We start from the raw sequence: 14,288 nt of genomic DNA, 5'->3' as shown, positions 1-14,288 counted from the left end.
CCTCTTCAATGACTGTGCAAAGTTGCTGGATATTGGTGGGACCTGGAACATGCTGTTGTACATGTCGATCCAGAGCATCCCAAACTCGCTCAATGGGTGACATTTCTGGTGACTTCACTTTACATGTTGTGTTTTATATTTTTGTTCAGTGTAATTTGAGTGTCCTGGATGTACGTTTACTGTACTATGTTACGTCTAGTTTGAGATCAGGCTGTGTGGACTGACTTCATTGCTTCCATGATGTCTAGGCTGTAGGTCTACAGTTCAGCTACACCTTTTTACAAAGGGCCTATCTCTCTATAGACTTTAACAAAATTAATTGAACATGCTTATGGCCACACTGGTCATCAAGGAAGTGTGAGAGAGATAAGCTGAACAAACTCAATTGCACAGCAGCGAGATAGCATATAGGCTAGGCATGAATATAAATTATCTTTGATCAAGAGCAGTAGGCTGAATTTGTCCGAATGAATGCTAGAGATCTTGCAACTGCAAAATTCTGTAATGTTTCCTTTGACTCATTACTATGTAGAGTAGATCAAACTTCTTCTATTGGCTAGAGCCACAGCTGGTAAGTCCATTAAACATTAGGGTGGTTGCATTGTCCCATTTGAGTATTTTACAGTATATTCTAACAATACCTCTGCATATAGAATGCTGCATACTTTAGTGTACAATACCAAATTTCAGTACGTTTGCCATCAGTTAAAGGACTGGCCTAGTGTGTAATGTTGACAGAATGCAAAATCTAGGCTTAACAAATCATATCCACTGTTTCAATCAGAACTTACAGAAACCAAATACCAAGTAGGCTATATAGCACGCTCTGTGTTTGCTACTCGTAGAGTGAAAAACAGTATTACTGTAACCAGGTCACATTTTGATTCAGACCTACAATTACTTCAATGGTAGCTAAGAGTTGCAAAGCAATCGCTCTTCCTGTACTTTCGCTGTCTCTGGTTCGCAATGGTACTGACTGTTTGCTTGCGGGGTGTGTATGCGCCTGAACAAATAGCTCAGCCTACAGTTCACAGCTGCTGTTCACATGTCTGATATTGCAATTCTGGGCGTTATATTACTCAATTATGAATTCGGAGATGAAGTCTGACTCGCCGTTGGATTAGATACGAGTTCGCCTTTAGCTATGGGTTTGTGAAACTGGAAAACCTTGGTAATCATTGGTGACCACACACACACTGCCAGGGTGGCCTATATAGGATTGTCTGGTGTAACTTTATCAAAGTCTACTTTCTAGTAGGCTGCTAGGCTATTTCACTGGTTTCTCTATAGACAACACCACTCCCTGGTTGTTATTACTGTATTGTTGAGAGAGCGTCCCGTCTTGTATTTCTTGTTGGTTAGGCCTACACCTTATTATCGTTATTTGGCTTATGTATGTTTCTGCCGTCATCATTTGTCTCCCAAACTACTTCAAACATACAGTCCATTCTGAAGGAATTCAGACCCCATGACTTTTTCCACATTTTGTTACGTTACAGCCTTATTCTAAAGTTCATAACATTTTCTCATCAATATACACACAATACCCCACAATGACAAAGCAAAAACAGGTTTTTAGAAATAGTTTTATAAAAAAAATATATATATATAACATAAGTATTCAGACCCTTTACTCAGTACTTTGTTGAAGCACCTTTGGCAGCGATCACAGCCTAGAGTCTTCATGATTATGACGCTAGAAGCTTGGCACCACTGTATTTTCTGTAGTTTCTCCCATTCTTCTCTGCAGATCCTCTCAAGCTCTGTCAGGTTGGATGAGGAGCATCTCTGCACAGCTGTTTTCAGTTCTCTCCAGAGATGTTCCATCAGGTTCAAGTCCGGACTCTGGCTGGGCCACTCAAGGACATTCAGAGACTTGTCCCGAAGCCACTCCTGCATTGTCTTGGCTGTGTGCTTAGGGTTGTTGTCCTGTTGGATGGTGAACCTTTGCCCCAGTCTGAGAACCTGCTCCAGAGTGCTCAGGACTTCATCAAGGATCTCTCTCTCCATTAATCTTTCCCTCGATCCTGACTAGTCTCCCAGTTCCTGCCACTGAAAAATATCCCCACAGCATGATGCTGCCACCACCACGTTTCACTGTAGGCATGGTGCCAGGTTTCCTCCAGACGTGACGCTTGACATTCAGGCCAATGAGTTCAATCTTGGTTTCATCAGAACAGAGAGTCCAAGTGGGCTGTCATGTGCCTTTTACTGAGGAGTGGCATCTGTCTGGCCACTCTACCATAAAGGTCTGATTGGTGGAGTGCTGCGTAGATGGTTGTCCTTCTAGAAGGTTCTCCCATCTCCACAGAAAAACTCTGTTACTCAGAGTGATCTTCTGGTTCTTGATCACCTCCCTGACCAAGTCCGTCCTCCCCTGATTGCTCAGTTTGGCCCGGGCGGCCAGCTCTATTAAGAGTCTTGGTGATTCCAGACTTCTTCCATTTAAGAATAGTGGAGGCCACTGTCTTGGGGACCTTCAATGCTACAGAGATGTTTTGGTACCCTTCCCCAGATCTTTGCCAGAATTGTACGTAATTATGACATAACATTGAAGGTTGTGCAATGTAACAGGAATATTTAGACTTATGGATGCCACCCGTTAGATAAAATACGGAACGGTTCACTGAAAGAATAAACGTTTTGTTTTCGAGATGATAGTTTCCGGATTCGACCATATTGATGACCTAAGGCTCGTATTTATGTGTGTTATTATGTTATAATTAAGTCTATGATTTGATAGAGCAGTGTGACTGAGGCAGCAGCAGGCTCATAAGCATTCATTCAAACAGCACTTTTTTGCATTTTGCCAGCATGCTTCAAGCATTGCGCTGTTTATGACTTCAAGCCTATCAACTCCCAAGATTAGGCTGGTGTAACCAATGTGAAATGGCTAGCTAGTTAGCGTGCTAATAGTGTTTCAAACGTCACTTGCTCTGGGACTTGGAGTAGTTGTTCCCCTTGCTCTGCAAGGGCCGCGGATTTTGTGGAGCGATGGGTAACGCTCGACGTGTTCCTGGTTTCGAGCCCAGCTAGGGGCGATACTAAAGTGCCTATAAGAACATCCAATAGTCAAAAGGTATATGAAATACAAATGGTATAGAGAGAAATAGTCCTATAAATTCCTATAATAACTACAACCTAAAACTTTTTACCTGGGAATATTGAAGACTCATGTTAAAAGGAACCACCAGCTTTCATATGTTCTCATGTTCTGAGCAAGGAACTTAAACGTTAGCTTTTTTACATGGCACACATTCCCCTTTTACTTTCTTTTCCAACACTTTGTTTTTGCATTATTTAAACCAAATTGAACATGTTTCATTATTTATTTGAGGCTAAATTGATTTTATTGATGTATTATATTAAGTTAAAATAAGGGTTCATTCAGTATTGTTGTAATTGTCATTATTACAAATACATTTTAAAAATCGTCCTCCAATAATCGGTATCAGCGTTGAGAAAAACCTAATCGGTCGACCTCTAGTCTGAATACTCTCCGAATGCACTGTATCCATATTTTTTGTGGTCACCAATGATTACCAGGGTTTGCCATCTATTTAACTGATTGAATTGTTAAATGGCAGGGATGTCTCTTCATCCTTCTTGGGAAAGCTGCCAGGTGTGTCAGAGGGGCTGATGGCTACTACGCAAATCAGATTATAAAGCCTATGTGTCACATGACTTCATGTGTGACACATTATCATGTGCTGAGAGCAGACCGACTCCCACCTGTTCATATCAACCCCCATGTCTCTTCTGGATTTTGTTTGTTTGTATTGCTCTGCTCTCGGGCCAGGGGTCATTCAGCCTTTACTTGGAAGTTTTCTAAACGGTCCTGTAAATAATTAGTCTAGCTTAGGCTAACATCAATCTTTTCTCTTGATGCCAACTGAAATATTAAGTCAAACTGGACTCCGGGATGAATGTGGTTGTCCCTGATTTTAAATTTTTGCTACATTTCTTTTTTTGACTTCAGGAAATGAAACGTCTTGAGCTATTCGATATCACAATAATTCATAAGCACTCTCTTTTTACGTGAGCTCTGAAATGAAAGGCTACGTGCGTCACGTGAACATTGTCAATGTTCCGTCGCATTCTTTCCCGTGACGGATCAATTAGGTCTATTAGATGAGACGATTATGTCGTAATAATAAGAATGAGTGTTGCATATTGGCGTTTCTGTCTAAAAGGACCCACGAGCAACAACATGTGAAGTCAAACAGGAGCATGTCCAATACAAGCGTAGTAGTCTTTCTTTTTGAGAAATGAAGGCATATATAAATGTTTAAACCATTTGCTTATTCCTAATTTTCAGGATTGGAAAAAGGCTTTGATTTCTGGTCAACCAGATGGATAAAGGGTCATCTACCAGAAAAAGTCTTAACATTTTATTAGAAATGGATCAAAACATAATAATGTTGAAGTAAAGACCCATGCCAATTAATATCAACACCTATATTTGGTTTTGGAGATATGATTTGCCTTCTGTAAATTCAAGAAACATTTGCTTTGTGCCTTGTAACTCTGTTACCAAAAAATCCAAATACCTTTTAAGATATTTTCTCATTTCTCTCCCTCATGAGTAGGGAGAATAACCAAACTAACAGATAAGGGTAGACCTACCAATTAGTTTGTGTTTTTACTGATATGAAGTTTGTTTCATTATTAAGTGATTTAAAAAAAAAACACACAAAAAAAAACACTTAATCAGTAACTGAATTAAAGAAAAATCAGTGTTGGAATTACTGCAACTGAATTGGCTACAATGGGAAATCATAGTAGTCATAAACCACAGTTGGGTAACTTGCTACTGTCCTCCCTTCCACTGGCATATTGCTATGTTCAGCTCATAACTGTTTTTTCTTTAAACAAAGAGGGAGAGACCAAATTGGACCAATCATAGATGTCTATGTTTCTCAAATTTACACAGTAAAGGAAAGTAGAGTGCAGTACTGTATAATGCATTGTACTGTACTTAACATATCTACTGTACTATAGTGAGCTGTAATGTCCAAACTTGTAAAACAAACTTCTGTGATTGTTTCAGATTTGGTCTGGTTCGGACCAACCAAATGTAGTCTTGTTTGGGGACGGAGCTCATTACAATAATAGCCAGTGTGTAGAATATTACCAAAATATGCAAAAGAAGGATATTGCATATTTCTATCTTTGTGTACCTATTCAGGATGCATCACCATGAAGAGAATGACATTCACAATTATGCATTTCTGTATAGTACAGATCAGGGATCCATTATGACATTCTGTTATCGGGTGTTAATCTGATTTATCTACTGTAGTTCAATAAACAAAACCATTTTTTTTCATGTCATAGCTGACATCCCATTCTTTCTGCAGAATTCTTTGAATCTTAATTCAGAATAGATATTTAACAGAGTTATTTGGAAAGCGTGGTCGCATTAAATATCTGCGCAATTTTACAATAAATGTGTTTTTGTGAAATTCTGTGTAAATCATTTATAAAGTAGTCCTTGTGCATAGAGTTGTATCATTTGTTAAACTTTGAAATCAAAAGTTTTTCGTTTGGCATACATTTTCAAGTGAAACATCTGAGTCAAAGCATGACTGTGGATTTGCCCATAATATTGAAGAGAAAATGTGTTGTTTTGTTTCAGGATCCCTCAGTTACACAAGTGACCAACTCTGGTGTAGACCACATTGAGCAATTTAACCCTTTCCCAGACCATCAGACGGTAAGATGACCTGCTTTTTACCCTAGCATGAACGCACACATACACACTCTGTAATACACCAAACCACTCACTGATTAAAACTACCGTACAGTAACTCATGTGGACTAGATTGTTGCCTGTTGATCACAGATTGCTGTATTGTGTGTTGGTGTTTGTCCCACCTTTTTCATTCTGCCATGTGTCTTTCCTGTTTCAGGCTGGCCTATCAGGGCCCACCATTCCGGCTTCCACCACCCTTTCCCAGCCTGCCGTGCTCCAGCCGTCCACAGAGCCCGGCCCAAAGGTCAGTGATGGCGCTTGTCACTAGTTCACTATGAAACCAAAGCCATCAACGTCTTCGCATGAGACTGAAAATATAGACTTTTTCACATTTGACTGTCTACCTGGCCATACTGATTTTAAGCTATATGGATTTTTTTTGCTTCTGGGGGTGCCAAAAGGGCTCCCTTAAATGGACAGATTTATAGTCCAGAAATTACCTCAGTGGACAGAAAGGGGACACGTATACCGTGAGCAAAAGCATATATTGTTTGCCTAAAACTATTTGTGTCGTTTCATGAGATAAGTCACTGATTACGTTAATATTATTATCATACATGTATGTGAACCACACAGCCAAATTGTGACCTGTCCTCTCTCCCCTTCCGTCTCTGCAGGCCACGGCGGCTGCAGCCCAGGCCAGCCTGCTGAGGCAGCAGGAGGAGCTGGAGAGGAAGGCTGCAGACCTGGATCGCAGAGAGCAGGCACTTCAGAGCAGGGGAGCCTCCACAGGTCACTCCCCTTCACTCTATTCTCTCCCTATACATGCCACGCCCTTGTATACACCGCTCGCGCTCTGAAAGATATCCTACCTTCTCAACAAGTTTTAGGGTCAATTTCAATTCAAACAATTCAGGAGGATAACAGAAGTTCCAGGACTTTTATGTAGTAATTCAGGAAGAACAACTGCAATTGCTGGAATTTCAGTTTGCAATTTCAATTTCACTTCCTGAATAAATGGAATTGACCCCAGCCCTGCCTCTGACATTCCTTACCTCTACAGCAGGGACGGGGTCAATGCCCACTTCATTTCAGGCAAGCCAGGAAGTGAATTGAAATTCTAATTCATGAATGGAATAATCTTGGGAAAGAGGAGGATCAATCAGGATACATTGAACATTTTGGCAATGGAGCTGTTGGAAAAAGTGATTGATTGAATGTTAATCAATGAATTTCTATTGTAATAGGCAAAGAAAACAACTGGCCACCTCTTCCCAAGATCTTTCCCATCAAGCCTTGCTTCTACCAGGACTTCTCAGAGGAGATTCCCGTGGAGTACCAGAAGGTCTGCAAGATGATTTACTATCTGTGGATGTGTAAGTATACTGTCGTGTGTGTGTGTGTGTGTGTGTGTGTGTGTGTGTGTGTGTGTGTGTGTGTGTGTGTGTGTGTGTGTGTGTGTGTGTGTGTGTGTGTGTGTGTGTGTGTGTGTGTGTGTGTGTGTGTGTGTGTGCGCGCATGCAGTACTACCACAGAGACTGGTTTGTTACTTTGTTAAATACCGCAAAGATGCTGACTTATATTGTAATGTGACGCACTGCCCACCCTTCTTTAATACCCCATCGAGTTTATGTCCGCGTGGAAGTCTAAAGAGCAGAATAACAAAATCCCCATTGAAAAGCTGTCAGTTTAAGCTACAGATATACTGTTTGTTGCACGGGTTGCGTCTCAATCCACCACATCCTCCCATGTCGGCCTTCCCGCATCTTCGGTGTGGAAGGTGCCAGAGCTACAGCGGTGTTTGTCAGGCCAGGATACGTTTTCATGGGCCTCGTCTGAAGTCGGTACCGCCGATTTGCCAACTTTTGTCTGTAGCGTCCGAACGGTTTGGGCTCCAAACTAATATGACTCTGCCATCAAAAAAGCTGAGACTGTCACAAACGCGTAGATGTTGTACATGTTTTGCTTTACAATGTCCACAAGATTAGTCTGAAGTTATCCCGGTACCGGGTCATAAAATTCCAAATCAAATAGCTAAATGATCCATGGTATGACCCTCTTAAAACAATTCCATAAGTTTTGCAACGGAAAACAAAAATGAGACCAGGTTGCCTCGCCATGTTTGTCAGTTTTCTTCCATTTGGTGCCTAATGAATGCAACCCTCTCCCTCCCTCCAGTCCACTGCGTGACTCTGTTCCTCAACTTGCTGGCATGTTTGGCCTACTTCACTGCGGATTCCGTGTATGGCGTGGACTTTGGCCTGTCCATCCTCTGGTTCATCCTGTTCGCCCCCTGCTCCTTCCTCTGCTGGTACAGACCCGTCTACAAGGCCTTCAAGTGAGTACAAGGATTGACTGACCTACTGTTGCGTTGGAATTATGGAATAGCTTAAAGGGACAGTTTTCCTGTTTTGGCCCCAATCTCAATTTATTTCTTACCATATTTGCGTCAAGCACATTTTGGCACCCAATTTATTTGCATTGCACTGGTGGACAACGTTTTAACATTGCACGGTGTTGAAGGAAGGTTTAAATACTTGCAATAGAAGTGATTTTTCAGTCTTGACTTTCATGCCCGGTAGTACAATGATCATGACATTTTTGATATTGTTGGCATCCTGTCCAATAGCCAAATACCTGTAAGGGACGAACCAGACACGGAGGCACAGAGTAGTTCATAAAATGAAGGGTTTTACTTCCCAAAGAACTGCCTGATTCGGTTATGGAATTAACATCCAATGTGAGTTCGCTCAACCCTGTGTGCCCTCGCTCTCACTTCTTTTGCAGGACGGACAGCTCCTTCAGTTTCTTCTTGTTCTTCTTTGTGTTCTTCTGCCAAGTGGTGTTGTTCGTCATCCAGTCTGTGGGCATCCCCAAGTGGGGAAACAGGTGGGTCTGAGTGAATGGGACGCTATAATGTTTTTCTGTATGTGGAGGGGGGGTTGTGTGTGCACATATGTGTTTTTGTGCATGTGTGCCTGTGTTTTTTTGCACCTCTGTGTGTACGTACGGAGGTGTACATGTTGGCCTTAGAGAGAAATCTCAATCTCTCTTTATCTCGCCCATCTCCGCTCTCTCTCTTCTTGTCATGTCTTTGACAGATTACCTCCTACTGGAGTCTCTCTTTCCTCATAAAGACTCCTCTGTAAGTGAGAGGCTTTGGCTCCTTCTGCTCTTCCTGCAGTAACTCTCCTCTTCTGGCCCTCTTCCAATACTACAACCCCATCCAGTGTTGGCAGATCTGAGCGAATTAGATACAGTGGGTGTAAGCAAGCAATATGGTGAACGGTCCCCTATGTCCCGTGGTGAGGCTAGGCAGAAACATCACCATTTTGCTTACACCTATCCATCCTATTGTTTAGGTCGGCCAAGTGGATGTTTCTGGGGGAAAAATGCAATTCAAAAAGGGGGGAGAATGTACATTTCATTTGCTTGATTCCTTGCATACTCTTTCCTCACCTCCTTCTCGGAACCCGTTGTATGAGAAGGTTGGGAATCAAGGAAATGCAATTGAGATTCTCCCAAGGCCTCGGGTCTTTCTTACTTCCTATCCATCTGTTCAGTTGTGCTTTCCTTTGTCTGATTTAAACATGAAGCTTCTTACAATTTGGCTCTTCGTCAGAATGGTGTATGCCAGCAGCATACCACCCTGCATACCACTGCTGGCTTGCTTCTGAAGTCCTGGTCAGTTCCTGGATGGGAGACCAGATGCTGCTGGAAGTGGTGTTGGAGGGCCAGAAGGAGGCACTCTTTCCTCTGGTCTAAATAAATATCCCAATACCCCAGGGCAGTGATTGGGGACACTTCCCTGTGTAGGGTGCCGTCTTTCGGGTGGGACGTTAAACAGGTGTCCTGACTCTCTGAGGTCATTAAAGATCCCATGGCACTTATCGTAAGAGTGTTAACCCCGGTGTCCTGGCTAAATTCCCAATCTGGCCCTCAAACCATCACGGTCACCTAATAATTCCCAGGTTACAATTGGCTCATTCATCCCCCTCCTCTCCCCTGTAACTATTCCCCAGGTCGTTGCTGCAAATGAGAACGTGTTCTCAGTCAACTTACCTGGTAAAATAGCGGATAAATAGATGTCGCTGAGGATGACTTCCAGGTGGTTCATTGTCAAAAGTGACTAGCTTACTACAATCTAGCAGAACTCAATGCATTGCTTTGAATAGTTGATCAATTATATGAACTTATCTGAATTTATTTTTCATAAATAAACCCCCCCCCCCATGTTTTGTCAATGAAATAGAGTTTTGGGAAATTCTATAAATATTGTGAATTGAAACCAAAGAATATAGTTCAATGGTGAATAACATAATTTAATTGGACAATACATTCGCATATTAGACTAAATGAAACGAATGACCCTATATGTATCCCTCTCTTTGATTCCAAGTGGTTGGATCGCCTCGTTCACCATCATCAGCACCAACAAGGCAGTGGGAGCCATCATGATCGTGGTGGCTTGCTTCTTCACCGTCTGCGCTGTGCTGTCAGTCATCCTACTGAAGATGGTATGTGGCGTTACAGTACCTACCTGTATGTCATAACTTTACATATCCAGACTTGGGGACAAAACAGTTTTTTAACATTTTTACTTGTGACTGAGCACAATTTTTTTTCTCCAGTATGACTGTGGTGCTGTACTGTAAACTTGTATCGACGTGATGACTACAAATCCCATTGTTCAGTTCTGTTCAAGCTACGGTATACCGTTCTTACGAGAACACATGACTGGTACTCTACATGACTGCAATTGACGTACTCGCTCAGTTTATGTTCTACATTCGACAATAGACTGACTGCTACATCCCACTACAAATTAGGGCCGGGATGTTTTGGCAAAAATGATGAAAAAAAAAAACCTGCTATATGTAAAAAAAATAAAAATAAATTTAAAATAATTACATGTTGTGCCACAGCATGGAAAATAAATACATGTGACTCTGGATGACAACATAATGATGTTTGTTTACAACATTAGGGCTGTTTTCCTAAAGAAGTTAAATCTTCTTTGTGTTTGGTTTCCTTGCCCACGATACTAATGAGTATCGCGATACTGGTATATTATCCCAGCCATAATACAAATATCATAGTTCATTGCACTTCCACCTCTACACCTATCAGTATAGAATCTATAGACCCTAATGCCTGGGTCACCTCCTTTCCCAGGTGCACAGCCAGTACCGGCGTACCGGGGCCAGCTTCCAGAAGGCCCAGCAGGAGTTCTCCCAGGGCATGCTCACCAACAAGTCCTTCCAGACGGCCGCCACCTCCGCAGCCTCCTCCGCCGCCTCCGGAACTTTTCAGGGGAACAACTAGACCCAGGCCCGGGCTAACTTAAACCCCAGATACGCCCTTCCCCTCTTCCATCCATCCAACGCCCACCAACACACCACCTTTTTGGGATGGGGATGGATCCCCCACAACCTGCTGTCAGCAATCCCTTATAGGTCATACCATGGAGCCTCCGTCGAAGAAACCACCATTGACTTGACCAGCAGTCTGTCTGCTGGGGCTTCCGTAAGGCCTGATCTGGGATCTGTTCTTTTTTTAAATATATGAGCTGTGGTCACCTGACAGCCCCCCCCCAAAAAAAAGGGCACTTGAGTAGGAAATTGTCCCTGCTGTGCTTTTTCAGAATGTAAAGTCGAATGATTGCGAAATCTTGCGGTGTTTTTCAGTATGTGTGCACTTTTTCTTTTTTGCAATGTCCTCTGTTCGCGTATGTGTCGGTGTTCTCTTTTAGGTGTGTGTGTGTCCTGGTCGTGTCATAGAGAAGATGGCGTGTTTTGTTTGCTTTATGCTTGTTGTCAATTCAGTCTTTGTATATTCCTGCTCGCATGTCTGACTGTGTTGTAAAGTAACCACATGTTGGGACTTCCAACAATGGTGGCTTTTCAGCATCCTTCAATTTCAACGTGCTAATGAAGAGAATGAGTTTTTGCGTTCAGTAGGGTGATACCTGAATGAAAAGCATCATGCATGAAGTTTAGTTTAGTGGGCACTCAGTCTAGAAGAACTATGATAATCACCTAGGTTATTAGTTACCAGGGCTACTGTAATTATTAAATGCACATTTGCCATTATACTTGCGCATCACAATCTAATGTCCTTTTCAGATTTACACCATTTCGTTAGCCTTTTCAGACAGTTCTCGTCGAAACGAGGTACTTTGGTTTTCAATCTTTTCACGTTGTAGAAAGTGCCTTCTGTGTTTGTCGTCTGCTTATTGGCTTTGGCAATGAGAGACTGGTGTTGTGTAAGAATGGGTTGAATATAGGTCGTTTTGTCAGTATATACTGTCCCATACAACTTAAAGGGACAGTTCACCCTGAAACCAAAGTTTTGTCGTTTTCATATCCTCAAAGTGGTCTATTTCACAATGTCTGTGATATCACTACACATGCATTCAAAGAAACTTGTCGGCCTCAATCTCAAACCAATGGGGATCTTAGTGCAGATAGCACAGAATAGACTCTGCTTACAATTTAAAGGCCCACTCTGTGATAGTCACTCCTTTTACGGTATGGTGGCATCTGGCAAACTTGGATTTTGGCGTGGACTCCACCTTTAACCAAAGCCGTGACCTGTGCCTTGACCAAAGCCTTGACCAATGCCTGTGTGAGGTGTCACCTATTGAGTTTGCCTCTGTTGCCATTTGTTCATACGGTAACCAAGCCTTAACCTTTTTTATGGGAAAAATGACATGATTGAAGGAAGAATTAAAAGAGAATTGAGACAAATACCTTTTCGTAGTATCGTGTCGACCCGTGTCGTGTTTTCTTTTCACATTATTCTTTCCAGTACGGTTCAGTCAACTATGGAGGATGAGTAACCAGGCCAGTGCAGTACAGCTCAGCTTAGCTCAGTAGTGTGAAAAAGGTATCGGTTAGACTAACATTCCTAATCCTAACTACAAATGATTGCTTTGTTGTATTCTATGGATTTGCCACTAAGACTAAACGTGAACAATGCGAAATAGATTTTTCTCCACTTTTGATTTAAAAAAAATATATATATACTTCAGGGTGAAGTGGTTGTCAGTCAAAGCTGGATAAGGTAGTGCTGAGTGGTTTAAAAAAATGAACGTAAAGTATTTCTTAATAACCAGGTTTCCATCCAACTTTTTGTATGAGTGTAAAGTAGATGTTAGATTTATTTTATTTTTTAAAATATCGACAGAACAAAACTCTAGACAAGGTGGGCTCTTTTTGTGTCAATTAAATGAATTACGCGAGCAATAGAGGTGAATAATAAAAATTTAAAAAACAACAACTTGGGAGTCATGTTGTGTGGTCCTCCCACTACTGCTCGATGAGAAATGCAGTTTATTCGGCTACAGATGAAATAAATGATGAACTTCACATGGTGGTGAAAGTGCAAGGTGATGGGCTTAATGCTCCTTTCCAATAAATATCCAGGGTCTTATTTTGGTGATGCTTGGCTGCTGTTTGACAAACATAATCTTGCTCTTTTTGTCCATTTTAATAATCTCATCGTGTAGTAGGCTATACCTGCACTGTATCTGCGAGCTGTTGGCTAGAGCACACGTGCCAAAACCAGAATGGGCACATTCTCTATGTAACGCAACGTTTGTTGTGACAAAAAAATCAGTAGAGTTGAAAATACGATGGAAACATATTCCTTTTTTTCTTTAAAAAGAAAATGGGAATTTCTCCGCAAAAGTTATTTTTATGTCCAATATGTCATCGCGCCCAGCATTCTACCCACAACTCAATTTGATGGAAACGTAACTCCTGTGGGAAAATGTGTGTATTGTTTTTGTGCGGATTTTTGAATATTCGGATGAAAATATGTCGTCAATTGGATGGAAACCTAGCTACTGTAACAGAATAGATGTTTCCCTACGTTTCCTAGAGGAAGACCAGCACCTAAATGATTTGTGAATGGATGGAAACCTAGCTACTGTAACAGAATAGATGTTTCCCTACGTTTCCTAGAGGAAGACCAGCACCTAAATGATTTGTGAATGGATGGAAACCTAGCTACTGTAACAGAATAGATGTTTCCCTAAGTTTCCTAGAGGAAGACCAGCACCTAAATGATTTGTGAATGGATGGAAACCTAGCTACTGTAACAGAATAGATGTTTCCTAGAGGAAGACCAGCACCTAAATGATTTGTGAATGGATGGAAACCTAGCTACTGTAACAGAATAGATTTTCCCCTAAGTTTCCTAGAGGAAGACCAGCACCTAAATGATTTGTGAATGGATTGGTGAATGGATTGATGTAAACTATCTATTTTGTCATTTTCATTTGTCACCTTCACAAGAGTATGTATTCATTGTCTGTTTAAATGTAACAATTGTCTGAGATCAACTAAGCAAATCAATAACTCTTATGAAGAATGTAATATTCAAGCTAATGGTTTACTAATGGGTAAATATTTAATTTTCTGAATCATTGTTACTTGATATTGAAATATATTTAGTTTTCTTAATATCTGTGTGAATATGACCATTTGCCTGCAATGTGTTGGGAGTGGAGAATTATATATTGCCTTTTGTATTTCAATGTTAATAGACACTAAGTTAACTATCTAATAAAAATGGTTGCTTTAATTGA

General features: G+C 41.3%; 1 protein-coding gene across 1 annotated transcript in view; it reads left to right on the top strand.

The window, feature by feature from the left end:
* Positions 1 to 14,288, top strand: part of scamp2 (secretory carrier membrane protein 2) — a 16,160-nt gene extending 1,872 nt beyond the window's left edge. Inside the window, exons 2-9 of the mRNA XM_046356304.1 lie at positions 5,639 to 5,716; positions 5,913 to 5,999; positions 6,373 to 6,487; positions 6,943 to 7,071; positions 7,874 to 8,033; positions 8,483 to 8,584; positions 10,095 to 10,212; positions 10,871 to 14,288. Of these exons, the coding sequence (XP_046212260.1) occupies positions 5,639 to 5,716; positions 5,913 to 5,999; positions 6,373 to 6,487; positions 6,943 to 7,071; positions 7,874 to 8,033; positions 8,483 to 8,584; positions 10,095 to 10,212; positions 10,871 to 11,020 (939 nt within the window). The 3' untranslated portion in view covers positions 11,021 to 14,288. The remainder of the gene's footprint in view (positions 1 to 5,638; positions 5,717 to 5,912; positions 6,000 to 6,372; positions 6,488 to 6,942; positions 7,072 to 7,873; positions 8,034 to 8,482; positions 8,585 to 10,094; positions 10,213 to 10,870) is intronic.

The sequence above is a fragment of the Oncorhynchus gorbuscha genome, linkage group LG01 (assembly GCF_021184085.1).
Source record: "Oncorhynchus gorbuscha isolate QuinsamMale2020 ecotype Even-year linkage group LG01, OgorEven_v1.0, whole genome shotgun sequence".
Taxonomy (NCBI): Eukaryota; Metazoa; Chordata; class Actinopteri; order Salmoniformes; family Salmonidae; genus Oncorhynchus; species Oncorhynchus gorbuscha.
The sequence above is the reverse complement of the archived record's forward strand: the minus strand, read 5'-3'. Positions and strand labels throughout refer to the sequence as shown.